We start from the raw sequence: 26,882 nt of genomic DNA on the forward strand, positions 1-26,882 counted from the left end.
TGGTGGAAAAAACTTACATGCATGGAATACTTGTGTGACAGGCAGGGAACCATGTACTTCAACAATAGAGCAGCCCTCAGAATCAGATACTATTGTCCCATTTTGCAGATTAGGCAAGTGCAAGTGGACAGGACTGCCAGGGACAGAATCAGAACCCAAGAATGATTCCAAGCACGTGCACTATTTACTAGAATTCAAAGATTTTAAAATTTTAAGCAGTAGAACTCCTTTATTTCCTACACAGAGAACTATATATACTATGAAACAGTCTTTTGTGCAGGAGGAAGGTTCCCATTCTGTCTCAGAGCACCCTGACATTATTTTTGTCAGTTCTTCAAGTATAGGTTCATGGTAAGGATAAAAGAGAGAGACTTTCTTTTTTCTTGTATTGTAGAATAGTTACCTTACAATACTGTGTTTGTTTCTGCTTACAGCAAGGAGAATCAGCTATATGTATACATATATTCCCTCTTTTTTTAATTTCTTTCCCATTTAGGTCACCGTAGAGCATTGAGTAGTTTCCTGTACTATACAGCAGGTTCTCATTAGTTACCTATTTTACACATAGCAATGTATATATGTCAATCCCAGTCTCCCAATTCATCCCACCCCTCATCCCTCCTTGGTATCCATATGTTTGTTCTCTATGTCTGTTTCCATTTTTGCTTTGAAAGTAAGTTCATCTACACCATTTTTCTAGATTCCACATAAATGTGTTAACTTATGACATTTGTTTTCTCTTCTGACTTATCTCACTCTGTATGAGAGTCTCTAGGTCCATCCACATCTCTGTAAATGACACAATTTCATTCCTTTTGTGGCTGAGTAATATTCCATTGAACACATACATTATCTTCTTTATCCATTCCTCTGTTGATGGACATTTAGGTTGCTTCCATGTCCTATCTATTGTAAATAGTGCTGCAATGAACATTGGGGTGCATGTATTTTTTGAATTATGGTTTTCTCTGCTATATGCCCAGAAGTAGAATTGCTGGATCATATGGTTGCTCTATTTTTAGTTTTTTATGGAACCTCCATACTGTTCTCCATAGTGGCTGTATCCATTTATATTCCAACCAACACTGTAAGAGGGTTCCCTTTTCCAGAGGGGGATTCTCTTTTCCCTATTTCTAGTCTCTTTTCAATGTCCAAGGTTGTACTTTTCTTCTTCTTGGGACTTTGCAATTACCTGAAACTTTTTGGGGAGAAAAATCAGATCACCTGCTGTGTTGAAGTAAACTCTTCATTGGACACATGGGAACAACAGATGGCAGAGCTCTGAGTTATGCGGTGTACAGAGAGCCCAGAGTGGAGAGATGGAGATCTGGCACTCCTGGTTAGGAGGCCCTAGATAAAGGTGGACACTTTGCAGCCCTGGGTTCCATCACTTGCTATCTGATCTCCTCTAGATTCTCCCTCTTGGCCTAGGAATCTGCCCTCTTTCCTATCCTCTCTTCATTCACTTCTCTCCAACATGAATCTTTTACTCCTCTGAGAGATGGATGGAATGGTATTTGAGAGGGCAGAGGAGTTGATAATCCTTTCTTTTGTCACCCTACTTATGCCACTCTTCTCTTTAATTACCTCCAAGTCTCCAGATTTTTGAAACTCAAATGCGTGGAAGAGATTTTTCTGATCAGTGCTTTCAACTGGCATCTTTTTTCCTCAAATCAAGTGTTCAGAACGCCTGGCTCTTGCACGAGAAGTGGAGGATGAGATGAGAAAAAAAGGAAGTAAAACCCATGGGCAGGGGTAGGGAGGGACAGTGATTAATAGTTCCAAAACACCAGCAGACTGGAGCTCGACCCACAGCATACTGGCTCAGCCGCCTCCCTTTCCCTCCCACAAACTCTGGTGGTTCCTAAGTCCTTTATGAAGGACACGCTGCAAAAGTGGGCACAAAACACTGCTCACAATGACATGGCATGTTACTTAAAATAGATTCTTTTCTTTTGGGGGAGGCATTCTAAAATGATCAGTGTAGGCAAAATTCAGATTCCCATAAGGAACTGGCAAAGCCAAGAGTCCTTTGAGTGAAAAAGCAAGTACAAGATGTGCACTGATATAAACTAGTTCCCTGCCTGCCCCTGATCCTTTACTATTCTACATTTAACAGAAAGGAATCCCCTCCCTTCTGCTTCTGGCAGGGAAGAGAGTTTAGCTAAGAAAGCACAGGACTTGAGCAGAGTTGGGGAACAGTTTGCGCTGCTTGTAGAGAGGAAGACAGTTGCTTTGGAAAAGACACAGGCAGCATTTCCAAAGGAGAAAATGGTGGGAAGCTTCCACAGGAGCAAGGCCAACCTCCCTCCAGTCATGGGGCTGGAATAAGAAAGGGCTGTCTTCTGTCATCTTCTCCTGAGTAGGGAAGGTAGAACCAGCACTTGTGCTCAATGTGTGAGTTGCACTCTTGTCCCTACCTCCCTTCACCTGCCAAGATGGAGGGGAAAGAAGCAGCCAAGATCATGCAGGATCTCAGTACACAGAAACCCAAATCGAGAGTCTCAGACGTGGCTGCTCAGTCTCTCATAGTCCAGGGTCCCCATGATGACAGGTCAACTGCTTCAGTATGGAGTTCCCTTCTGGGTCAATGTGGGGGAATTTAAAGTTTTGAAACACTCACACTGAGATTCGAACAAAAGAAAAGACCTTTTACCACTTCAAGTTTTAGGAGATTCATGGCGTATGCAGATTTGGAACTCTGGCTTTAGACTTCTGATTCTCTTTGAAGTCTCTCAGAATCAGAAATTGGAAATTAGAGAAAATGGCCCTGATGTAAGCCTTGAAAGTTTTATTTTCCTAAGGACCAAGTGCAAGCTCTGCCCTGCCCAGATCTAAGTCCACTCATCTGATAGGTCATTTAGAATCCTTTCATCCCAAGATCAGAGAAGGCAATGGCAACCCACTCCAGTACTCTTGCCTGGAAAATCACATGGGTGGAGGAGCCTGGTAGGCTGCAGTCCGTGGGGTCGCAAAGAGTCAGACACGACTGAACGACTTCACTTTCACTTTTCACTTTCACGCATTGGAGAAGGAAATGGCAACCCACTCCAGTGTTCTTGCCTGGAGAATCCCAGGGACTGGGGAGCCTGGTGGGCTGCCGTCTATGGGGTCGCACAGAGTCAGACACTGAAGCGACTTAGCAGCAGCAGCATCCCGAGATGGGATGCCTGCCCGATATCTCACAGGTGGAGAAAGATACAACTACATGTGCTCTTCCTCGAGCACAATTTTGCAGAAGTGTGCAGCTCTTGACAGGCTACTTGTTCTCCCCAACAGTCATTCTCTTCCTCTTCATTTTACTAATATAATCTCCAGTTTTACTCGAGGACGTAGTTACCCCCTTTGCAGACTACATTTTCCCTTTTCTCTTGAAGCTAAAGATAAAAATGTGTTAGCCACTCAGCTGTGTCTGATTTTTTGCGACCCCATGGATTATAGCCCACCAGGCTCCTTTATCCATGGGATTCTCCAGACAAGAGTACTGGAGTGGTTTGCCATGTCTTCCTCCAGGAATCTTCCCAACCCAGGGATCAAATCCAGGTCTCCTACAGCTCCTGTATTGCAGGCAGATTCTTTACCACTAAGCCACCAGGGATGCCCCTTAAAAACTTGGCCGAGGGTCAGATCATCTGGGAACTGTGCTGCCTCTCTGTGGCAATTCCATGAACAGTATCAGTCAGAGTCACTTTTCACTCGGACTTTGTCAATTCTGCTAGCAGTTCTTAGAGGTGCTGGGATCTAAAAGAACAGGTGATGCATGGGATGTTGAATTGAGGGCTCTTGCTAATTCTCCCGGTTGCCTGAGTTGAGAGGCAGGTACGGCCATCAGCACAGCAGTCCTTGCAAAAGTGTTCCGTGGACTGGTAGGAGCTAACCCCAAGGCAAAGAAATCTGTGCAAGGTCATGAGTCACAGCCTAGAATAGTGTCAGTCCAGATTTTTCTCCAAAACACAGCAGAGGTGCTGTGCCTGACAGTTGTGAGGAGGAGCATGCCATGGACCATCTCAGGAAGGGCCTGGGAGAGACCAGAGGCTGTAGGTAGACCCACAACTTGGCAGCTGCCCATGGAAGCTCTGGAGCCTATAGCCATAGCTAGACAGTGTCCCACTTTCCTGAAGGCTCAACACTCTCGATCACACTTCTGTTGAAATTTGGGCACCTTCTGCTATCAAACACTATTTCCGACAGAAACGTCTTTAGCAAAGGGTGACCAACTGGCACTCCAATATTTCCTTTTTGTTGCTTCCAAAGGCAGAGACTAAAATCTTGTAAAGATACAAGAGCTCTGGCATGTCATCTCTGCCCAGAAAGAACACAAGCGACAGCAAGGCATGAGGCTAAGACATGGGGTTAGGAGGAAAGGGAAATGAAAGAAGAGCCACAACAAGGAAAATCTTGTGCTCCTGGAAATGAAACTTCATGGTGCTGGGACTCCCCCTTAGAAGCCTGGGGCCTGACTCAGCACATGCTGATAATTGCTAAAGAGGATTTGCTCCGGACGAGAGCCAAGTAAGACTTCCCCACAGCCATCTTCGCCTACTTGATACACTTGGGTGTTTTCCTTTCTCTTTTCCCATAGTGCTTGGGGTTCCCCAGTCACTCTATTGAGCTGACCTGGATGTCTCTTTTCTGGCAGAAGGCAAAAACCGTGGTTGCTTTCCACCTTACAGATAAAATCTAATCATTAATCAAAGAAGGTAAGTGACAGTGAGAGGGGGAGGTGAATGCAGATCTCAGAGAATGTCTTTTGGGACTTTTTGAGTATTTTTTCAACAACAGAGTTTAGCCAGTATATCTCTATAGCAACGTACCATCTCTTATTGCTATTGTTGCTGTTATTTCACTTTATTGTCCTTTAATATTCAATCTCAAGATGAATGAATTTTACATTTTTCTCATTTGGGACAAATTACTAAGTGTTTAAGGGGCTATTTTATAGGCTTCATTTAAAAACTGACTCAGAAATACTTCTGGTCTTGAAACAGTTGTTTCCCAAGGGTATTGAAAGTGGCAATACATTGATGTCTGTCCCACTAACTCTAAAACTTCTGTCAAGGATGGAAATAAAATTTCTGTTCATAAAAGGAGAGTTGAGATAGTGAAGATTAACAAGAAGTTAAGATCTCAGCCTGAATTTTCCCAGGAGCATCTTTATCCTTATTAATCAGGGAAAAAGGGAAAACATGGGATTTCTTAAAGGAACTTGTAGCAAGTGAAAAACAGCAAAAATCCAAGAGTGTGCACCCCTCCAACTGGAATACAAATTTCAAATCTTGCTAGAAGGTCAGTTCTCTGAGCTCTTTAGGGCTCTAACCAGTTATACACAAAGGGCATGTAACTTACTGCAGTGTGAAAACATAAGAAAATCTTATCCGTGTGCTTTGTCAGTTTCACAAATGGTCTGAACGATCACAAAAAAAGGAAGAAAGGAGAGACAGGATCAACTGATGCTGGGACTCTTACAAAGTCACTCTATTCTGCTTGTATTTGAGAAAAAAATAAAACACCTTTGCTATGATTCACCACATCATAGGGAACTCGAGAAGCTAGAGGAAGACAACATAAGAAGGAAGAGAAAGGAAGAGATGAGAAGAAATGATGAGAGACGAGAAGGAGAAAATGTCAGCTCCAATCAAGCTGCCCCATCAAAGGACTGCTTGCTCAGATCTGGATTCCATGGTCAGAGGCTCCAGTGCCCTGAGCATCTTTCCACTTTCGCTGTTCTCATCTCTCCACTTTTCCCATAGCCAATAATGACAAGAAATAGAGTAAATGTCTCTGTTTAGGTGGTAGGTGGAGCAAGGGGTTTTCTAAGTTTCCAAAGGAGCAGCGAGATCTGGGTAAAGAAAGTAGGAAAGGCACCATTGCTCCCCCAGAATCTCTAGAGGGACAAATGAAGGTTCTCATTTCTTTGAGTGCCCCACATTTAATATAGGTTTCTCTCTGAGGTCCTTCAGCATCTCCTGCCCCACCCGAAGAGAGTAAGTAAACCTGTGGAAATCCCCTGAGCCAACTAGCACATGCTGTACCAAAATATTGTGTCTTGACTTTGTTCTTTTTCATCTTCACAACTAAAGGAAAGAGATATAATCAAAATGATAGTCCACTTGAATGATAAACAAGAGAATTTAAAGAGACATGACCCAATTACTCACCTGTGGAGTGACAGCCTGTGAGCAGTTCACGAGGTCTGTGTTGAAGGATGGCTATAATTTGTGATTTCTCTTTGAACACTTAGTTCATGGAAATTTATAATTTCAGCTTTCTTGAAAGGATGTTCAGCCCAACACGCAATCAGGCTATGATTGTCTAACTGAGTATTCAAAGAAAAATCAGAAGTGAGAACACAAATTATCATTTGATGCACAAAATTATCACCGTTTATTTATGCCACTCTTCATGGAAGATGTGTGGAAAATGCCAAAAGAAGGCCTCAGCAGATGAAGGAGGTAGATGGTGTCCCATTCAGTCGGCTTCTTGCTTTGAAATGTTCTTTGAATTTGTAATCCATTGTATGACGCTACGAACAGGGCACCCCATATCTGACACTGGATCTGCCTCAACTCTGAAGAGGGGACTCCAGGGACCAGCACAAATGCCCCATCTCATCTCTTCGCCTCTTACGAGTTTGTCGCAGTACCTGTAATAATGTGCTTAGTAGCTCTGTCTTGTCGGATTCTTTGCAGCCCCATGGCCTGTAGCCCGCCAGGCTTCTCTGTCCATAGGGATTCTCCAGGCAAGAATACTGGAGCGGGTTGCCATGCCCTTCTCCAGGGGATCTTCCCAACCCAGGGATCAAACCGAGGCCTCCTGCAGGCAGATTCTTTATCAACTGAGCCACCAGGGAAGCCCACCTATAACAATAAGACAAGCTAACTCATGTGATTTTCTAAGACTGTTTTACACTGGGGCAAGGGATGTTATTCATCTTGGTTACTATAGCCATTCTTGGGGCTTCCCTAGTGGCTCAGAAAGTAAAGAATCTGCCTGCAATGCAGGAGGCCTGGGTTAAATTTCTGGGTTGAGAAGAGTCCCTGTAGGAGGAAATGGCCACTCCAATAGTCTTGCCTAGAAAGTCCCATTGACAGAGGAGCCTGGCGGGTTACAGTCCATGGTGTCTCAAAGAGTCCGATACGACCGAGTGACTAACACTTTCCCACTTTCCCATAGCATTCTTACAGGTCCATAGGACCAATGCTACTCAATAACAGTGAATTGAAGAGAAGTTCATAAGTCACTGTCCATTCAGCATGTCTGTAATTGTCACCCTATATTCACAGTCTTGCGGATTTTTCTTAAAAAAAAAAAGGTGAATCAAGACAGTGGTGTTTCACGGCCAGAATCCAGGTTAGAGTATCCACAACAAGACAGACGTGAGCAAAATTGCGTTGATGACAGAACTGCTGTCTACCTATGACTGAACACAAATGATGTGGAAGAGCATCCAACAATTACTAAGAAGTCATCCAGGCTTGGGCTTCCCCAGTGACTCAGCGGTAAAGAATCTTCCTGCAACATAGGAGTTGTGGGTTCGATCCCTGGGTCAGGAAGGTCCTGGAGCAGGGCATGGTAACCCTCTCTAGTATTCTTACCTGGAGAAGTCCATGGACAGAGGAACCTGGCAGGCTACAGTCCATAGCAAAGAGTTGGATACTGAAGTGACTTAGCATGCACGCAGCCAGGCTTGACTGGCTAAATATCACTGTGTTAACCGTGAGTCTGTGTTGAGGACAATTTTTATGGACAAACTAGTTTAAGGAGAGTCTGAATGACCTCTAGCATTGTTTCAGAATTCTGTATGTATACATCTGTACCAGTGTGGCACGCGTGTACCTTATATTCTTGAAAAGCTGTATGGCAATCAGATTTTCACAAATAGAATCCTATTTTATATACACAGAGAAAACTATTTAATTCATTAAACAAAGGGTTGGCAGATTTTTTCTGTAAAGAGCCAGACAGTGAAGATTTTACACTTTGTGTGACGTACAGTTTCTGTCTCAGTGACTTTACTGTGATGATATAATCACAAAGCAACCATGTTTCAACACAACTTTACTTACAAGACCAAAGTGTAGGTATTAGTCAGTCGTGTCCAACTCTTTGTGACCCCATGGACTGTAGCTCACCAAGCTCCTCTGTCCATGGAATTCTCCAGGCAAAAATACTGGAGTGGCTTGCCATTCCCTTCTCCAGGGCATCTTTCCAACTCGGGGATTGGACCCATGTCTCCTGCATAGCAGGCTGATTCTTTATCATCTGAGCCGCCAGGGAAGCCCACAAGTAGTGGGCCAGATTTGGCTCCTGGGCCATACCTTGCCAACTTCTACATTAAACAAATTATTCTTAAGTGCCTACTACAATGGATGAGGCATAAGTAACCACCAGGGATACACAAAATACACAACAGAAAAGTGACTGTGCTTGTGGAACTCTATCATGTATGTTCAGAGATGGGAGGTAGACAATTTAAAATATACCTGCAATAAATGACTTCATTAAGTGCACAATCTTCCTTTACAGCAACACTCACTCAGACAAGCAATTGATAAACTTTGTCTGTTTAGATTTTTGTCTCATGATTCTTTTAAAGTGGATTAAAAAGCAGAGACATTACTTTGCCAACAAAGGTCCATCTAGTCAAGGCTATGGTTTTTCCAGTGGTCTTGCATGGATATGAGAGTTGGACTATAAAGAAAGCTGAGCGGTGAAGAATTGATGCTTTTGAACTGTGGTGTTGGAGAAGACTCTTGAGAGTCCCTTGGACTGCAAGGAGATCCAACCAGTCCATTCTAAAGGAGATCAGTCCTGGGTGTTCATCGGAAGGACGGATGCTAAAGCTGAAACTCAAATATTTTGGCCACCTCATGTGAAGAGTTGACTCACTGGAAAAGACTCTGATGCTGGGAGGGACTGGGGGCAGGAGGAGAAGGGGACGACAGAGGATGAGATGGCTGGATGGCATCACCTACTCGATGGACATGAGTCTGAGTGAACTCCGGGAGTTGGTGATGGACAGGGAGGCCTGGCGTGCTGTGATTCATGGGGTTGCAAAGAGTCAGACACGACTGAGCGACTGAATTGAACTGAACTGAACTGATTATAGTTCAAGCCTAGATTTGAATCCACCCCCTCCATCTGAAATAAGGTCAGTACATTTGGGGGCAGCCAGGGATGCCAAAGAGGTACCAGCCTCTGAAAGGCTCCATCCCTTCCTTTCCTCTGCTTCTGCTTACAACAGCAATACTTTTACTCACACTTCCTGTTTCTGGCACTTGCCTCCTTTTCTTCTGTTTAGACTTCCCCCCTACTTCCCCCCTGCGGTTAAACAAGTATAAAGTCCTAAAGCTATAGATTTAAGTTGCTCACTCTCTCTCTCTCATTCATTCCTACACATAGGCTCACGCGCTTGCTGTCTGCTCTGTTTCTCTCGCAGAATGACACTTCTAAGTACTGCTTTGGGTATGCTTTTCTATTTACTTCAAGCCGTTTCTGGAGAAAGTGGCTATGCAGAGAATGGTGAGTCATTTCTGATTTTTCTTCAGGATTTCAGATGATCCCTAGCATCTATTTCAGTTGCTCAGATCCCCAATAGACTGGAGTGGGGCACTGGGTTAAATTTACAGGAGTTTGAGGGTTTACCACATAGTTAACCATTTTGCCTGTTGTAACCACCAGGACAGGGGGCCTGGGGCCAACACTGCAAGTGGTCTGTAAAGGCTTAGAATTGTCAAGGGATGCACTTGACTCTCCCAATGTGAATCTTAAATATTTGTTGATGCCTCTGATCTTACACCCATAGATACACAATGGTTATGCTTGTTAGAGACCTTCAAGGTAACTTTACCTTGCCAAAAAAATAAGCTCATTTTGTTTTGCTTTAGCTTTTTAGGAGACTCCAAAAACATCACTTTCAAAATAAAATAATATCCAGAAACAACCACTTTGCCCGCACTTACCTTTGCTGTTTTCTCAGCACCTACTCCAGTATCCAGAACATAGTAGACATTTAACAAATACTTGAAAATTTCTTCAAAATATTTTAGTTTTGGTGTGATCATGTGGTATTCTTAGTGAACAACTGAATAGGGGTAAGATCTGAATGAGCTCTCTTTGAAATATATTTAACTGCATCCAGGCCAACAAATTTATCATCATATAATAATTCTCTTTAGGATCCTTAAATACTTAGTACCTAGAGGCAGATGCTGTCTACTTTGTAAACCTATTGTAATTACAACTGAAATTACGCAAAGGTGAAATGGCCCAGAGGAGCTACCTGGAAATTTGAACCACCAAATTGTTCCTGAAATTTAAATGCTTTCACTTTAAGATTTAAAAAGTATTTGCCTAGTGAAGATATCAAGTACGTCAGCCTAATGACTCAGCTTAGATAGCTTAAGTCATGTAATCACTAAGGATGGAAATCCCTAGCATATTTTCGTTAATGGAATTGTCAGAGGGTTGCCATTTTTCATAGCGTGACTGAATGAATCACTTTGTGGGGCATGATAATTATTTCATGGTAAATATTGTCTTGTGTCTGTACAGATAGATGCTTGGCAGGTAACACACAAATCTTACCCTTTGGAATATAATATATCCCTTCTGCTTCCCCACTCCCCGCAGCTGTCATTTTATTTTAAAAACAAATTAAGGATTCTAATTGAAAGCTGAGTTTTCACTTCAACTTTTTAAATTTCAGGGTATTTTTTAAGAGATCTGTAACCACCATCCACATGATTACATCAAAATACTTCTCAGTTTGAGGTGTCAAGAATTCAAAATAATCAACTGCTCTTTGTTAAAGATAAGTTAGTTCTCTGATAAGCATAAGAATGATCAAGAGAAGAAGATACTTTTTAAAAATTCAAACCATTTATACTTTTAATCAACTAAGCCCTTCCAGTAGGAAAATTTCTAAACCACATTGTCTTGTCTATAATACATATTTCAAAAATTCTCAGTTTTATAGTGAGCATTTTAAAAAACTCACTGTTCATAAGCTCTATGTAATTCCAAAGCTGTAGTCATAATAATACCTGTGACAAAACACTCTTTTTCAAAGAGCCCCCAAAGAGTTCATGTATATCCTTCTAATTAGAATTAGAATTTTTTTACCTTTTCTTTATTTCTCAAAGAATGTGATAATAGTCTTAGCTAGCCCTTATTGAAAGCCCATTGCTTTCTATGTTCTAAGTAAGATCTTTGTATTCAGTGATTCCTCATAATAACACGAATTTAAATATCAGAACCCTGAAGCTTAGAGAGGACCTGATGAAGGATCACAACTACACTGTGGAACAGCCAGGATTTAAATCCACATCTGTCCATCTGGTGCTAGAGGTCTTAACCACTGTGTATATGAATCTTAACTAAGCTAGGAGCAGATATGGCATTCTCTTTGTAAAATGCCAGCAATTTTGCAGGTTATTGAGGGGGCTTTTCTCGTTTACAAAGCAACTTTGACTCAGAATCAATGAGCTCAGAACCTGCTAAACAACCAATGAGCTATTTCTCAAAACATGGCCATTTTAACTGTATGACCACTACTTTTTTCTCTTTCATGGAAGTATCATTAATTTACAATGTTGTGTTAGTTTCAAGTATACAGCAAAATGATTCAGTTATACACATATAAAGAGAGACACACACACATATGTGTGTATCTTTTTTAGATTCTTTTCCATTATACATTATTACAGGATATTGAGTATAATTCCCTGTGCTTTACAGTAGGGTTTTATTATTTACCTATGTTATATATAGTGGTATGTATATGTTAATCCCAAACTCTTAATTTATCTTCCTCCCCCCAACCTTCCACTGTTCCCTTTGATAAACTAGGTAAGTTTGTTTTCTATGTCTGTGAATCTATTTTTATTTTGTAAATGTTTCATTTGTATCATTTTTTTTAGATTCTACATATAAGCAATATCATATGATATATATTTTTCTCTGTCTGACTTACTTACCTTAGTATGATAGTCTCTACATCCATCCATGTTGCTGCAAATGGTATTATTTCATTCTTTTTAATGGCTGAGTAATATTCTATTATATATATATACTACACGTTCTTTATCAATTCAACTGTCAATGGACCTTTAGGTTGCTTCCATGTCTTGGCTATTGTAAGTGGTCACTGCTTTATAGAATGTATAAGAATATACAGCAAATTTGCTTTGCCAGATTGGATGGCTAAGGGTAGCAGGAGTGCTTTGCTCTGTTGATACCCAGAATCTACTAAAGTCTGCTCTTTCTGGCTTAAGTTGTATGTTAAAGAGTTTTGGAGACAAAGCTGACCCACAAATGTCTGAATCCAAAGAGTAATGTAGGTTCTGTTGTACCAGATTGGTAGACGTTCCAAGGAAGAGAAAACACTTAGAATGCATGAGTACTGCCATAAAAGGGCAGGCTAAAGCCACACTGAACCATTCCATCAAGAAAGGTGCCAGCAATTAGGGGACTGATCTCACTCTGTAAGATTAGGAGCAAATATATTTTGACATGGGAGTCCCAAATAGTGGGCTGCCCCTCATTATTTAAAACTGCCATTAAAAAGAGGGCCATATCCAGCTGAAATACAGTTCAGTTCAATCATTCAGTCATGTCCGACTCTTTGCGACCCCATAGTCTGCAGCACTCCAGAATCCCCTGTCCATCACCAACTCCCGGAGCTTGCTCAAATTCATGTCCTTTAAGTCAATAATACCATCTAACCATCTCATCCTCTGTCGTCCCCTCCTCCTCCTGCCTTCAATCTTTCCCAGCATCAAGAGTCTTTGCTGGTGGCAGGATTGTGAGCTTGATGGATTCTAGATATAGTCAAAAAGAGCAGTGCCTTCAGCTCTTACCTAGGCGTGGCCCTTCAAGATTTGTTGCTTTGATTGAACTGACCTTTCTCTCAACTGGTTGGTCCACTCACAACCAGCTTTACTAATTCTCCCAAAGGACTACTAGGTTGTTGAAGTAAAGAGGGTTCTTTCTGTAATCCCATGGCCTTCAGGATACTCAGTTCAGTTCAGTTCAATTCAGTTCAGTTCAGTCGCTCAGTCGTGTCCGACTCTCCGCGACCCCATGAATCACAGCACGCTAGGCCTCCCTGTTGATCACCAACTCCCGGAGTACACTCAAACTCATGTCCACAGAGTCGGTGATGCCATCCAGCCATCTCATTCTCGGTCGTCCCCTTCTCCTCCCGCCCCCAACCTTTCCCAGCATCAGAGTCTTTTCCAGTGAGTCAACTCATCACATGAGGTGGCCAAAGTATTGCAGCTTCAGCTTTAGCATCAGTCCTTCCAATGAACACCCAGGATCGATCTCCCTTAGAATGGACTGGTTGGATCTCCCTGCAGTACAAGGGACTCTCAAGAGTCTTCTTCAACACCACAGTTCAAAAGCATCAATTCTTCGGCGATCAGCTTTCTTCACAGTCCAACTCTCACATCCATACATGACCACGGGAAAAACCATAGCCTTGACTAGACGGACCTTGGTTGGCAAAGTAATGTCTCTGCTTTTCAATATATTATCAAGGTTGGTCATAACTTTCCTTCCAAGGAGTAAGCATCTTTTAATTTCATGGCTGCAATCAGCATCTGCAGTGATTTTGGAGCCCAAAAAAATAAAGTCTGACACTGTTTCCACTGTTTTTCCATCTATTTGCCATGAAGTGATAGGACCAGGTGCCATGATCTTTGTTTTCTGAATGTTGAGCTTCAAGCCAACCTTTTTACTCTCCTCTTTCACTTTCATCAAGAGGCTTCTTAGTTCCTCTTCACTTTCTGCCATAAGGATAGTGTCATCTGCATATCTGAGATTATTGATATTTCTCCCAGCAATCTTGATCAAGCTGGAATCAGGATACTCAGTTGGGGTTTAATTTTCAGTATATTCTCTCTCCTATTTAAAGCCTGTGCTGTGTTGTGTTGTGCTTAGTCGCTCAGTCGTATCTGACTTTTTGCAACCCCGTGGACTGTAGCCTGCCAGGCTCCTCTGTCCATGGGGATTCTCCAGGCAAGAATACTGGAGTGGGTTACCATTCCCTTCTCCAGGAGATCTTCCCAACCCCAAGAGCTTCAATTTTCTCATATCAGTGGCCAAAGTAATTTCAGTATCAGTGGACCTTAGCTCACACTCAGTCTCTCCAAGAATGGCTTTGGTTACTCCGGATTTTCTCAGATCCCAGTTGATGACATATTTTTCTTTATTAAATACTATTAAATATACGCATAAAATATATGTTTAATCTTAGGGGTCTCAATGCATCTTAAGAAATCAAATACTATCTCTAAAAGTACGTTCCAAAGGCAATGGCATAAAACTTCTGGTTTCCCACATGCTTCTAGAATTTTGCTCATATTCATAAAACACAATATCTCTAAAAGGAGGATATACAAGCACAGAAGTAGTATCTTTAAGATTCGTGGGAAGCTCCACCAGGTCTGATTCCTGTGTTGTAATTTTTTCTGATCCTATTTGCCTCAGTTAGTAGCTTAAGACAAGTGGCCTTAAATAAATATTCACACAAAGGAAAAATCAATGGGACTTTCAGGTGGGATACCTGTTTAGGTAAGGGAAAGCTACTGTTTTAAGAAGTGAACTTCTGACTGCAAGATAGCTATCATCTTCTTTCATTCATTCAAAAAAAATTCTTGGGAGGCAATAAAGGAAGATTAGTAATAAAGTACAAGGCTAGATTAGGTGGCACATGAATAATAGAGTATCTCATTTAAAGTATAAACTAACAAAAGAAATGCTCATTATATAAAAGAAAGGATACATTTAGTGTCTCATTCTAGATCTCCAATGCTCTTACCCAATAGCAGAGATATTTATAAATCTTTGGAGACTATTTATTAATTGTGATGACTTTTTTCTATTAGAAAAAAATCTGTGCTCATTAAGTTTTGTTTGAGTTTTGTCATTTTGTTTGCTTTTATTTTTGTTTTTGTTTTTCTTTTTTGAAGTCCTATTTCTTGTCTTTGCCCTTGGGCTTTCCTTCTTTAGACAATCACCACTCATTTATGTCGGCCATGAAAGGCTGTCATTTCAGCAACATCAGTCCAGATTGCACAAGAAGGCACTTATTGGCTTCATTAACATCTATAGGTTTGTTCCTTGCCAGGAGATTTTGACGACGCAGAACTGGATGACTATTCATTCTCCTGCTACAGTCAGCTGGAAGTGGATGGACTCCAGCACTTGCTGACCTGCACATTTGATGACTCGGACATCAACAGCACCAATCTGGAATTTGAAATATGGTGAGGAATGGTGCCTTCAATGGGTGCTTAGAAATCCTCCGTCTCTCTTTCGTATACTGCACAGCAACAGCTGCAAAAGAGAGTGTGGGGGCTAATTTTCAAATATTAAAATTGAGTAAATTCCAAAAACTTCCTCAATCTCCTTGTCTTTCACCAAGAGACTCAAGCAAAGAAACACTCAGGAGCTCATCTTTCAGGTCCTCGCTGCTACAGCCAAATGATGGTGTGGATGTGGGAGGTCCCACATCCCTCCTGACTTCATGGCAGAATTTAAATTCTGATTGTCCTGGCTCACTCCTCCCCTAAAGGCTCTTTGCCCAACATGGAACAAGCTAGTGTCTTCAAGCCATACTCCAGGGCGGGTGCCTGGTTTCTGATCCTAACACGAGCACTTAACTGGCTTTTTAACCTAGAGTAAGTTGTGTAACTTATCTATCCGTTGTTTCTTCACCTGTTAAATACCACCTTATAGGGAGATGTGATGGTTAAATAATTTATACTTAATAAGTATAAATAATTTATAATAATACTTCAATTATTTAATTAGATGGCATATCCAGTATGTAAGAAGTAATGAAAAAGAAGCATTAAGTCAAAACTCTGTGAATCTAGAGAGACCCAACTGCCATCCGGCCAGCTGCCGATAACGAGTTTTCTAAAAATCCACAGGAAGAAATTGATTCTGGGTTTCATGGAGCCACTAAGAAAGGTATAAAGAAAGAGAAAGTCTCTTAGCGGATTTGAAAGTTTAGTAAAGAGCTCAGAGAACTTATCTTCTCCCTCTTCCACAAATCATCTCTTGTTGCCAAGAGTTACTATCTCTGATGACTTGAAAAAAAATACTGTCATGAAATTCTGACTTGTGGCTATTTCCAAATTCATATCAGATGACCTAATTTTAGTTAGTTGTGTAGTAAGGAAAATGAGTCAAAACCTACCAGTAGTAAAAGAGGGCTTCTTAAATTCCATAGACAGCCAATCTCCCACAATACATGGTCTTGACAAGCCCTGAATCCCATGTCTTATGTTAATTCCCTGCCTCTGTGCATGCAATGTCTCCTGCTAAGGTCTTTGGATAAATATGACCTTGGACTTGAATGTCATACTGTGTTCTCAGTCTGCCTCTGTCAGTACACTTCTATCACGTGCTTTCCAGGAATAACATACACCTAGAGAAAAGGAACCTACAATGTCCAGAGTCTGCACAACAAGTAGACTCCACTAAAGCTGCTGAACAACTTATTCAAAAGATGCACATCATTTTTGTGGGCAAAACCCACTCTGACACAGAGGTCTGCTTTGCCTCTCCAGCCAGCTGGGTGGTAAACGGCAGTGGTTTTAACTGGGGAGGCAGAGGTTGACCTTCTGTCCACTTTCACTCATAACGGTATCTGACCGCTTCCTTGGCCACCTGAACAAACTTCCCCACTTCCTTTCACAAGTCTCTTGATTTCTCCTGTTGTATTTTAACCTGTCCGTAGCCTCAGTTTGGGTTGTTAGGTTGGATTCAGATATTTCCATTGGAAAGGGATTATTTTAAGACATGTTTTCCATGTTAAAAAGTAAGTATGAAGCTCTTAGTAGGCTAAGATGCTTCTGGAGGGCAGTCATTTTCACAAAGTTAGCCACACCTTGAGGGGAAGATTCGTGCAACTCCTGGGTTCTGAGCAGTGGTGTAACTCAAGTTAAGTGTGTGTTAAGTCATTTCAGTGATGTCTGACTCTTTGTGACTCTGTGGACTATAGCCCACCAGGCTCCTCCTGGGATTCTCCAGGCAGGAATACTGGAGTGGGTTGCCATGCCCTCCTCCAGGGGATCTTCTTGACCCAGGGATTGAACCTGCATCTCTTATGTCTACTGCATTGGCAGGGGGGTTATTTACCACTTAAGGCCACCTGTGGGACTGTAGCTCAAGATCAGTTCAGTTCAGTTGCTCAGTCATGTCTGACTGCTTGCAATCCCATGAATCGCAGCACGCCAGGCCTTCCTGTCCATCACCAACTCCCGGAGTTTACGCAAACTCATGTCCATCAAGTCGGTGATGTCAACCAGCCATCTCATCCTCTGTCGTCCACTTCTCCTCCTGCCCCCAATCCCTCCGAGCATCAGGGTCTTTTCCAATAAGTCAACTCTTCGCATGAGGTGGCCAAAGTATTGGAATTTCAGCTTTAGCATCAGTCCTTCCAATGAACACCCAGGATTGATCTCCTCCAGAATGGACTGGCTGGATCTCCTTGCAGTCCAAGGGACTCTCAAGAGTCTTCTCCAGCACCACAGTTCAAAAGCATCAATTCTTCGGCAATCAGCTTTCTTCACAGTCCAACTCTCACATCCATACATGAACACCATAGGCGTGTAAATTTGGGCCCCTGCTTTTTAGCTGTTTGGATAATTTTCACAGGCAGCTCTCAAAAAGTAATTGTATTTCCTTTATTTCCACATTCGTGGAGGCACCATAGTCACTCCCATGTGCCGCCTACAGATACCACATCAAATATGTCATTTTTTTTTTTCATCAATTACCACCAACATCACAGGCTGCATCCAGCCCAGGCTACCTCACGTTCCTGACTTAACTAGCAATATCTGTCAAGTGTTGTTAATCTAGTCCTTTCTAAACCATACTAACTTTTGAAAAGATTCTGTCTTTTAGGACCAAATGAGGAATAACCTCTGTGGTTTGTTTTTAGTATTTCCATGTAAATACTTGTTTGCACCAGCAAGAGAAATGTGTTTATCACACTAAACTACACTAGTTTGTAGGAGATTGAGGAAAGTGGCATTGAGGTGAAGAATCGTGTGGTCCCCAGCAGTCTCTATTTTCAGAAAAAAGGAATTTATGTAAGTAGCTTAGGGTTGATGTCCTCCACGGGACCAATTTTGCTAGCCTATGGGTCTACTTGGGTACCTGTACTGATCTTTTCTCCCCACCAAAATCCCCTAAAACAGCTCTATCCAACAGAAATATACTATGACCCACAAATGTGGGAATGATATATGTAATTTAAATTGTCTAGTAACCACGTTTTAAAAAAAATAGGTGAAAGTTAATTTTAATAACGTTTTATTTAATGTAATATTGCCAAAACATTATCATTTCAACCTACATGAACAAAAAATATGAACAGTATGAACATAAATATTCATGAGGTATTTTGAATATCTGCATCTTCAAAATCTGGTATTTCATATATGGAGCACATCTCAATTTAGACAAACCATATTTCAAAGATTCAATATCCACACATGGGGCTGTGGCCATTGTGTTGGGGAGTGTAGTCCTAGAACATTCCTAATCCTAGCAATACACACTTAGCACCAAGTAAGTTGTTTTAATTTAATTAAGTGAATTGAAATGATTTGGATTGACTAGAGTTGAGCCACTCATGGGAGACACTGAGTTTCCTCTGATCACCTGAAGCCAGGGTCAGTGACATGAAACAAGGCTGTCTGTTCTAGACCACAGTTATCTCTTAGTCTCCTATCACGGCTTCCCCTCCCACAGAGCAGGTCCTAGAGCTCAGGGCCCTTAAAGGGGGCCCAGCCTCATAAGACAGCCATATGGTGATGCTTCATTGTTGTTGCTCATTACTCACATTTCTTGAAAAGCAAGAATGGATTGAGAATATCAGATTCTTCTCAAATGTCCGACAGTACTGGAACATTCCTACATGCTAAGGATCTGCAATTGAACATTCCACACATGTCTGCTAGAGAGCTCAGGAATGATCCTGGAAAGGGCTTACATGTGCACATGCAGAAAAACGTGTACACACATCCAATTTCACCGCAGAAAACCAACACACTTCTGCATTGTGGGTAGCAAATGACCTTTGGAGAACACACTCTCCATATTTTTTTCTAAAAAGATCTGATTAATGAGAAGAATTCTCTTCACAGAAGCCAACCATTTTCTTCCACAATCCTTACTTCCAGTTTGACCCAGGTTACTTCTTTTTAGGACTCGGTGGCTGGACTTAAAGGGCATGTAGGGAAAACAAACTGGTAACCATGGTTATCACAAGAGATGTGAATCAATCTGGGGGTTGAAGGAAAGAAGAGAACTGAGTAATTTTCCTTTTACTCTGCATTGTTTATTTTTACAGTGAGAATACATACTCTGCTTTACTTCTTCAATTTTTATGTCGTTTGTTAATTTCACTTTGCTTTCTTTTTTCATTACAGTTCATTTGGGGGATAAAGTTTACTATGGTAAAATGTACAAATACTAAATGAGTTTTGAGAAACATATATGACATGTTACCATCACCTCAGTTGGGTTGCAGAAAATTCCTTTCACCTTATAAAGATGCATCATGTCCCCTTTCAATCTCTCATCTCCTGCGAGAAATCACAGTTTTGAATTCTATCATCCTTTGGTTTTGCTGGTTTCTGATAGTTCTTATAAATGAAATAATGCACTGCTCCCTCTTTTCTGTCTGACTTCTTTCACACAAAAAAATGTTTTTGAGATTTATCCATGTTGATGCTTATCTCATAGCTCATCTTTCCAATTGCTGAGTATTAATTTCACCGTTCAAATATACCATAGTTTTTTTTTGGAACTTTTACTCTTGTCCTCATCCATCTTTACTAATTATTGATCAGAGTTAGATTGTGAGATTTTATTTCTTTACCTAAATATACAAGTTAAGCAAATATCTCTCTATATAAATAGTTAGCAGGGAGGAAGGGTTGAAGAGAGGAATAGTTAGGAAGTTTGGGATTGATATCTACACTTTGCTATATTTTAAATGGATAACCAACAAAGACCTACTGTATGGCACAGGGAACTCTGTTCAATATTATGTAACAACCTAAGTAGGAAAGAATTTGAAAAAGAATAGATACATGTATGTTGCTGTAGTTTTTGTTGTTGTTTAGTTGCTAAGTCCTGTTTGACTCCCAGACTCCTCTGTCCATGGAATTTCCCAGGCAAGAATACTAGAGGGGGTTGCAATGACTTCCTCCAGAGGATCATCCTGACCCAGCAATCGAACCCATGTCTCTTACATTGACAGGCAGATTCTTTACTGCTGAGCCACTGGAAAGCCCTGGATACATGTATATATATAACCAAATCACTTCGTTGTACACCTGAAGCCAACACAACATCGTTAATCAGCTGTACTCCCAACAAATTTATCACAAATTTTTAATCCTTTTGTATTTTTATGGACATTTGAGTTTTCTCAAGTTTGAGATTATCCTTTTTTAAACTTATGATTGACATGCTTTCACAAATCAGTTTAATACAAATTTTAACTTCTTTGAAGTAAAAATCTCGGAGTGGAATTACTGTATCACTGTGGTAGGTATGTATTTACCTTTATAAAAAACTGCCCGACAAGTTTTCCAAAGTGGTTATATCATTCCGCTCTCCTGCTCTCAATGTATGAGAACTGCACATCATTCCCAATATTTGACTTCGAAATAGTATCTCATGATTTTATTCACATTTTGCAAGACAAATAATGTTGACCACCTTTTCACATATTGTTGGCCATTTGTATGTATTCTTTTGGTAAATAACTGTTAGGCTTTTGTTTTTTTTCATTGAATTATTTGTCCCTTGGGTATGAATTCTTCATATGCTCTACATACAATTATGATGTCAGATATATGTACTACAACTATTTTCTATTTCATTTTATTAATGAATTGCTATCAATGAATCTTCTATTGCCATTTCATTTTATTAATGGCATATTTTAATAAGCAAAAGATTTTCATTTGATGCAGCCCAATTTATTTTATTTTTATTTTTTATATTTAGTGTTTTTGTGTCATGACTATATTTGTGTCTACCCTCAAAGTTAGGAAGATATTTTCTCATGTTTTCTTCTAAACAATTCATAATTTTAGTCTTTATATTTAGAACTATACTCCATACCCAATTAATTTTTGTGAAATTGAGGTTTATATTTTCCACATATTTGCTCAACTGTTCCAGAACTATTTGCTGAAGAGATTTGTTTCTACTGAATTCATTGGGTGCATGTATTTAAAATCAATAATCCTTATATGTATGAGTCTATTTCAGAACATTATATTTTCCATTGATCAATATGTCTATCCTTGTGACAGTGCTAAGCTGTCTTGATGGTCATAACCTTATAGTAAGTTCAAAATCAAGTCTCCAAGTCCTTCATCTTGTTCTACTTTTTTTCAGTGTTGTTTGGCTATTCTGAGTTCTTTGTGTTTCCACGTAAGTTTTAGAATAAGCTTGACAATTTTTTAAAAATCCTGCTGAGGTTTTGATTAAAATGATATACCAATTTGGGGGAAACTTTCATCTTTTCAGCACTCAATTTACTAATCCATGAATATAGCTCTCTGTTTAGATTTCCTTTAACAGCTCTCAGGAATGTTTTGTAATTTCCTTTGGAAAGACCTTAAACATCTTTTATTAATTTTATTTCTAAGCATTTTATGTTTTATTGCTCTCATAAGTGGAGCTGTTATTTTTTACAGTTATTTTCCAATTTTTGGACACTAGTCTATAGAACTAAGATTGACTTTTGTAAACTGACCTTAACGAAATCACTCTATTATTTCCTGTAATTGTGTTGGTATATCTTTATAGTTTTCCATGTGAATAAACATGTCTGAAAATAAACAAAATTTCATTTTCTTTCTTTCCAAACTGATGATTTTTGTTTCTCTTGCCTTATGCACTGGTTACAACGTCCAGTATACTGTTGAATAAAAGTAGGAAAAATAGATATTCCTGCTTTGTCCTTATCTTAGGAGAAAACTGTTAACTAGTTCACCACCAGGTATGTTCTTAACCATAGACTTTTCGTAGATACCCCTTATCAGATTGAGGTGTCTACTGAGAGTTTAGTTGTAAATGGATGCTGAATTTTGTCATACGCTTTTTCTACACCAATTGAGATGATCAGATTGTTTATGCTTTTTATTTTGTTCATGTGGTGAATCATATTGATTGATCTTTGATTGTTGACCCTACCTGGATTTCCTGCAATGCAACTTACTTTATCATTATGTGTTAGCATCAATATATTAACATTTAATTGAGGAATATTAATTTTTAAATTTCTTTTCTGTAATATCTTTGCCAGCTTTCGGTACCAGACTTGGGCTAACTTCATGAAACAAGCTGGGAGAGCTTGTTTAAATTTCTCCTTAATTTTCCGAGAGAATTTGTGTAAGATTGGCACTTATGATAAAATTCACCAGTTTTATCTGGACGTAAAATTTTCTTTGTAGGAAAACTTATTAGTAATCAATTTAACTTCTTTGAAAGAAATGGAGCTGTTGAAACATTATATATCTTCCTTATTTTCACATTTGGGCACTGTTTCTTTTTATATTAAGTGCCCCTATATTCAACAATTTCCTATCAGAGTTTAGAGTTAATGTACTTTTTCATGAAAAACATAAGGAACTTGGAACACAATTGTACTTAGCACATTCTAGCCTCTGTACTATTGTCATATATTTCATATCTATATATATTGTTAATTCCACAATAATATTATATTATTTGTTTTAAAAAATCTTTTCCTTTTTTTTGTCACACTGTGTGGCAAGCAGGATCTTAGTTCCCTGACCAGGGTTGAACCTGTCCCTCTGGCGTTGGGAGCACAGAGTCTTAACCACTGGACTGCCAAGGAAGTCCTGAGCAATCTTTATCTCTAAAGAATTTATGAAAAGAATATATGTGGTGTTTTTTATATTTATTATGGTACACCTAATTGCTTCCTGTAGATCTGAAATTACACCTAGTATTATTTTCCTTTGGTCTAAAGAACTTCCTAAAACAAATTATCTAAATTTTTATATAGCTAGAAATATCCTTATTTTGCCTTCATTATTGAAGAATATTTTATACTATACGGATTCAAAGCAGGTGATTTTTCCCCTTCCAGAGTCTTAAATATATTATTCCAATGTCTTCTGGGTCACATAATTTCTGATTAGAAGTGATCTACTTCTCTGCATGCTTTCAAGATTTATGTGCCTTTGCTTTTCAGCCATTTGACCATGATGTACCTAGGTAGGGTTTCCTTTGTACTTATTCTGCTTGAATTGGCTAAGTTTTTTAAGCCCAGAAGTTGATATGCTTTCTGAAATTTCAGAAATTTGGGAATATTATTTCTTTAAGTATTTTTCAGCCAAATTCTCTCTTTTTGTTCTGAAACTCTAATTGCATATTATTTGTCCCCTTGATATTGTCCCATAGGTCAACAAGACTTTGTTTCTGCTGTTTCAGACTGAATAATTTCTATTGACCTATCTTCAACTTCACTAACCTTTGCTTCTGCCATCTTCTATCTGCTATTAATGCCATCCTTTAAAACTTTACGTTTGTACTTGTCGGTTATAGTATTTTCATTTTGTTCTCTTTTCTAGTTTCCACTTCTCCACTAAAGTTATACATTTGTTTAATAATTATAATAGCATTTTTTGTTTAGCCCTTAAAGAAAGAAGTGAAGTCGCTCAGTCGTGTCCGACTCTTTGCGACCCCGTGGACTGTAGCCTACCAGGTTCCACCATCGATGGGATTTTCCAGGCAAGAATACTGGAGTGGGTTGCCATTTCCTTCTCCAGGAGATCTTCCCAACCCAGGAAGTGAACCCGGGTCTCCCACATGGCAGGCATTGTAGGCAGACGCTTTTTAGCCCTTAAACATATTTACAAAAGCTGCTGAAAATTTCTTTTCTGCTGGTTCCGATTATCTGAGTCATCTTAGCGTCAATTTCCATTGACTGCTTTTTGTCTTGACTATGTGTCATGTTTTTCTTTTTCTGCTCTTTTGCAACAGTTTTTGAATGTAGGAAGGGTGCTTTTGAAAAGAGGGTGGTTTATTTATTTATTGGGTTTTGATAACTTCCTCTGCTGCTGCTGCTGCTGCTGCTAAGTCGCTTCAGTCGTGTCCGACTCTGTGCGACCCCATGGATGGCAGCCCACCAGGCTCCGCCGTCCCTGAGATTCTCCAGGCAAGAACCCTGGAATGGGTTGCCATTTCCTTCTCCAATACATGAAAGTGAAGTCACTCAGTCGTGTCAGACTCTTCGTGACCCCTGCAGCCTACCAGGCTCCTCTGTCCATGGGATTTTCCAAGCAAGGGTACTGTAGTGGGTTGTCATTGCCTTCTCCCTAACTTCCTCTGGCAAGCATTAACTTCAACTCTGTTACTCAGTTAACTTAGCTGGATTAATCTCCAAAATGTTCTTTTCAGGCAGCGCCAAAATTATCTGTTTAGTACTTTCTAGAACTATCTAGCTATTTTCGCAGTTTCCTTGGAGCTTCCTCCACATTAGCATAATTAAGGGGACATATAATAATTTAAGCAGAGTTTACGTATAGACCCGGTGTCTTCTATCTCTAAAGTTTCCTCACTTCTAGGCTTTTCCCCCTTAAAAATACCCAGCCATTCAGGCCAAACGAAATTCTGTCCTCTAACTTAAGACAGTAAAACTGTGGGCTTCTATTAGATTCTAAATGCCCACCACAAAGTACCCTTAGATAAAACAAAACAAGTAACATAGAAAGAAGGATCTAATCCACTCTTTTCTAAGGAATTAAATTCCCTTTAGTTTCTGCCTACTTTTGATTATTCTCCAATGCTTTTAAATAGTATTTTCAAAAATATCTTGTTCAAAGTTTATTGTAGTTTTTGTTGAGGGTTAATGTGATATAAGCTATTCTGCAACTGAAACATACTTAAAAAAAAAAAACTTTTTGTATTGAGATCTAGCTGATTAATAAACAGTGATAGCTTCAGGTGAACAGCAAAGGGACTCAGTCTTACATACATATGTATTCATTTTCTCCAAACTCCATTCCCATCCAGGCTGCCACATAACACTGAGCAGAGTTCCACATGCTATACTATAAGTCCTTGTTGGTTATCTATTTTTAATACAGCAGGGTGTACATGTAGGCTTCCCTGATGGCTCAGTAGTAAAGAATTTGCCTGCAATGTAGGAGACACAGGAGATGTGGGTTCCATCCCTGGAGGAATTGTTTGAAAGAGTACACTTTGGAGCTTTAGATGGAGCTGCATTGTAGGCAACATTCTCTTTTCTTGCATTTCCTGAAAGTCTGATCTTATAGGGAATAGGAGGTCACAGAAGTGACAGAATTCAGTTCCTAGAACATTTCATCTAAGAAGCGTGGGGAGAAGGGTTGATTTAACAATCTGTTGATCAATTAAAAGTGGAACTCAGCCAAAATTACCTATAAAAATTCCAAAATCACCTATTAAGTGTATTTTTTAAATATTTACTTATATGCGGGGTAGGTGGGGGGCAGGGATTGTTTTTCCCTGGTGGATCAGACAGTAAAGATTCTGCCTGCAATGTGGGAGACCTGGGCTCAACCCCTGGGTCGAGAAGATTCCCTGAAGGAGGAAATGGCATCCCACTCCAGTGTTCTTGCCTGAGAATCCCACGGACAGAGGAGCCTGGTGGGCTACAGTCTGTGGGATTGCAAAGTGTTGGACGTGACTGAGCGACTTACACACACACACATTTTATTTTATGACTGTGTTGGGTCTTAGTTGTAATGTACAGCCTCAGTAGTTTTGGCACGAGGGTCCAGCTGCCCCAGGGCATGTGGGAGTCTGTTACTTGTTCCTCAAACAGGGACTGAATCTGCATCCCTGGCATTGGAAGACAGACTCTTAACCACTAGACCATCAGGGAAATCCCTGTAGTGTATATGGTTTTTTGTATATAATCCTTTAGATTAATTTAAACTTTTTTGTCAATATTTCTTTACCGGCGTTATTTATTTTTCAATATATTTCTGCAGAACATCAAAAAATAAAAAGAAAGAAATTAGCTTCCCACCTAAACAAATTATTTATCTTCTAACAATCAAGTCTAAAAGTTAAGAATATTTCATTATTTTCATGTACGTGTTTGACTATTTCAGGTTCACTTGCATCTAGAGCTTGAGTAAATTAGCACACTAGAATGGCAGCAAAAAGCTATTTTATTTTAATTCTCTTTCTCAAACAACATATTAAAAAGCAGAGACATTATTTTGCCAACAAATGTCCGTCTAGTCAAGGCTATGGTTTTTCCAGTAGTCATGTATGGATGCGAAGTTTGGACTATAAAGAAAGCTGAACACCGAAGAATTGATGCTTTTGAACTGTGGTATTGGAGAAGACTCTTGAGAGTCCCTTGGACTGCAAGGAGATCCAACCAGTCCATCCTAAAGGAAATCAGTCTTGAATATTAATTGGAAGGGCCGATGCTAAAGCTTGAAACTCCAATACTTTGGCCACCTGATGTGAAGAACTGACTCATTTGAAAAGACCCGGATGCTGGGAAAGATTGAAGGCAGGAGGAGAAGGGGATGACAGAGGATGAGGCATTGGATGGCATCACCAACTCAATAGACATGAGTCTGAGTAAACCCCGGGAGTTGGTGATGGACAGGGAGGACTGGCATGCTGCAGCCCATGGGGTCACAGAGTCAGATATGACTGAGCGACTGAACAGAGCTGAACTCTCAAATGTGGATCTACCCTACGGACATATTTAAAGCCACACAACTGAAATGTAGATGTGAAGCTATTCCATTCTATATAATAATACTTGAATTAAGACAAATTCCTTTTTTGTTTTT

The 26,882-nt window shown here is 40.0% G+C and overlaps 1 protein-coding gene across 3 annotated transcripts in view; it reads left to right on the forward strand.

The window, feature by feature from the left end:
• The first annotated feature begins 9,361 nt into the window (after positions 1–9,361).
• Positions 9,362–26,882, forward strand: part of IL7R (interleukin 7 receptor) — a 32,845-nt gene continuing 15,324 nt past the window's right edge. The window contains exons 1-2 of one of the 3 annotated variants that reach the window (XM_088827648.1): positions 9,362–9,522; positions 15,134–15,272. In XM_088827648.1, the coding sequence (XP_088683774.1) occupies positions 9,441–9,522; positions 15,134–15,272 (221 nt within the window). In that variant the 5' untranslated portion in view covers positions 9,362–9,440. Of the gene's footprint in view, positions 9,523–15,117; positions 15,273–26,882 lie in introns of all 3 variants that reach the window. The other 2 variants (XM_055422184.2, XM_055422185.2) reach the window with 2 other exon arrangements.

The sequence above is a fragment of the Moschus berezovskii genome, chromosome 18, assembly GCF_049115385.1.
Source record: "Moschus berezovskii isolate FMDL1 chromosome 18, NW_MosBer_1.0, whole genome shotgun sequence".
Classification (NCBI taxonomy): domain Eukaryota; kingdom Metazoa; phylum Chordata; class Mammalia; order Artiodactyla; family Moschidae; genus Moschus; species Moschus berezovskii.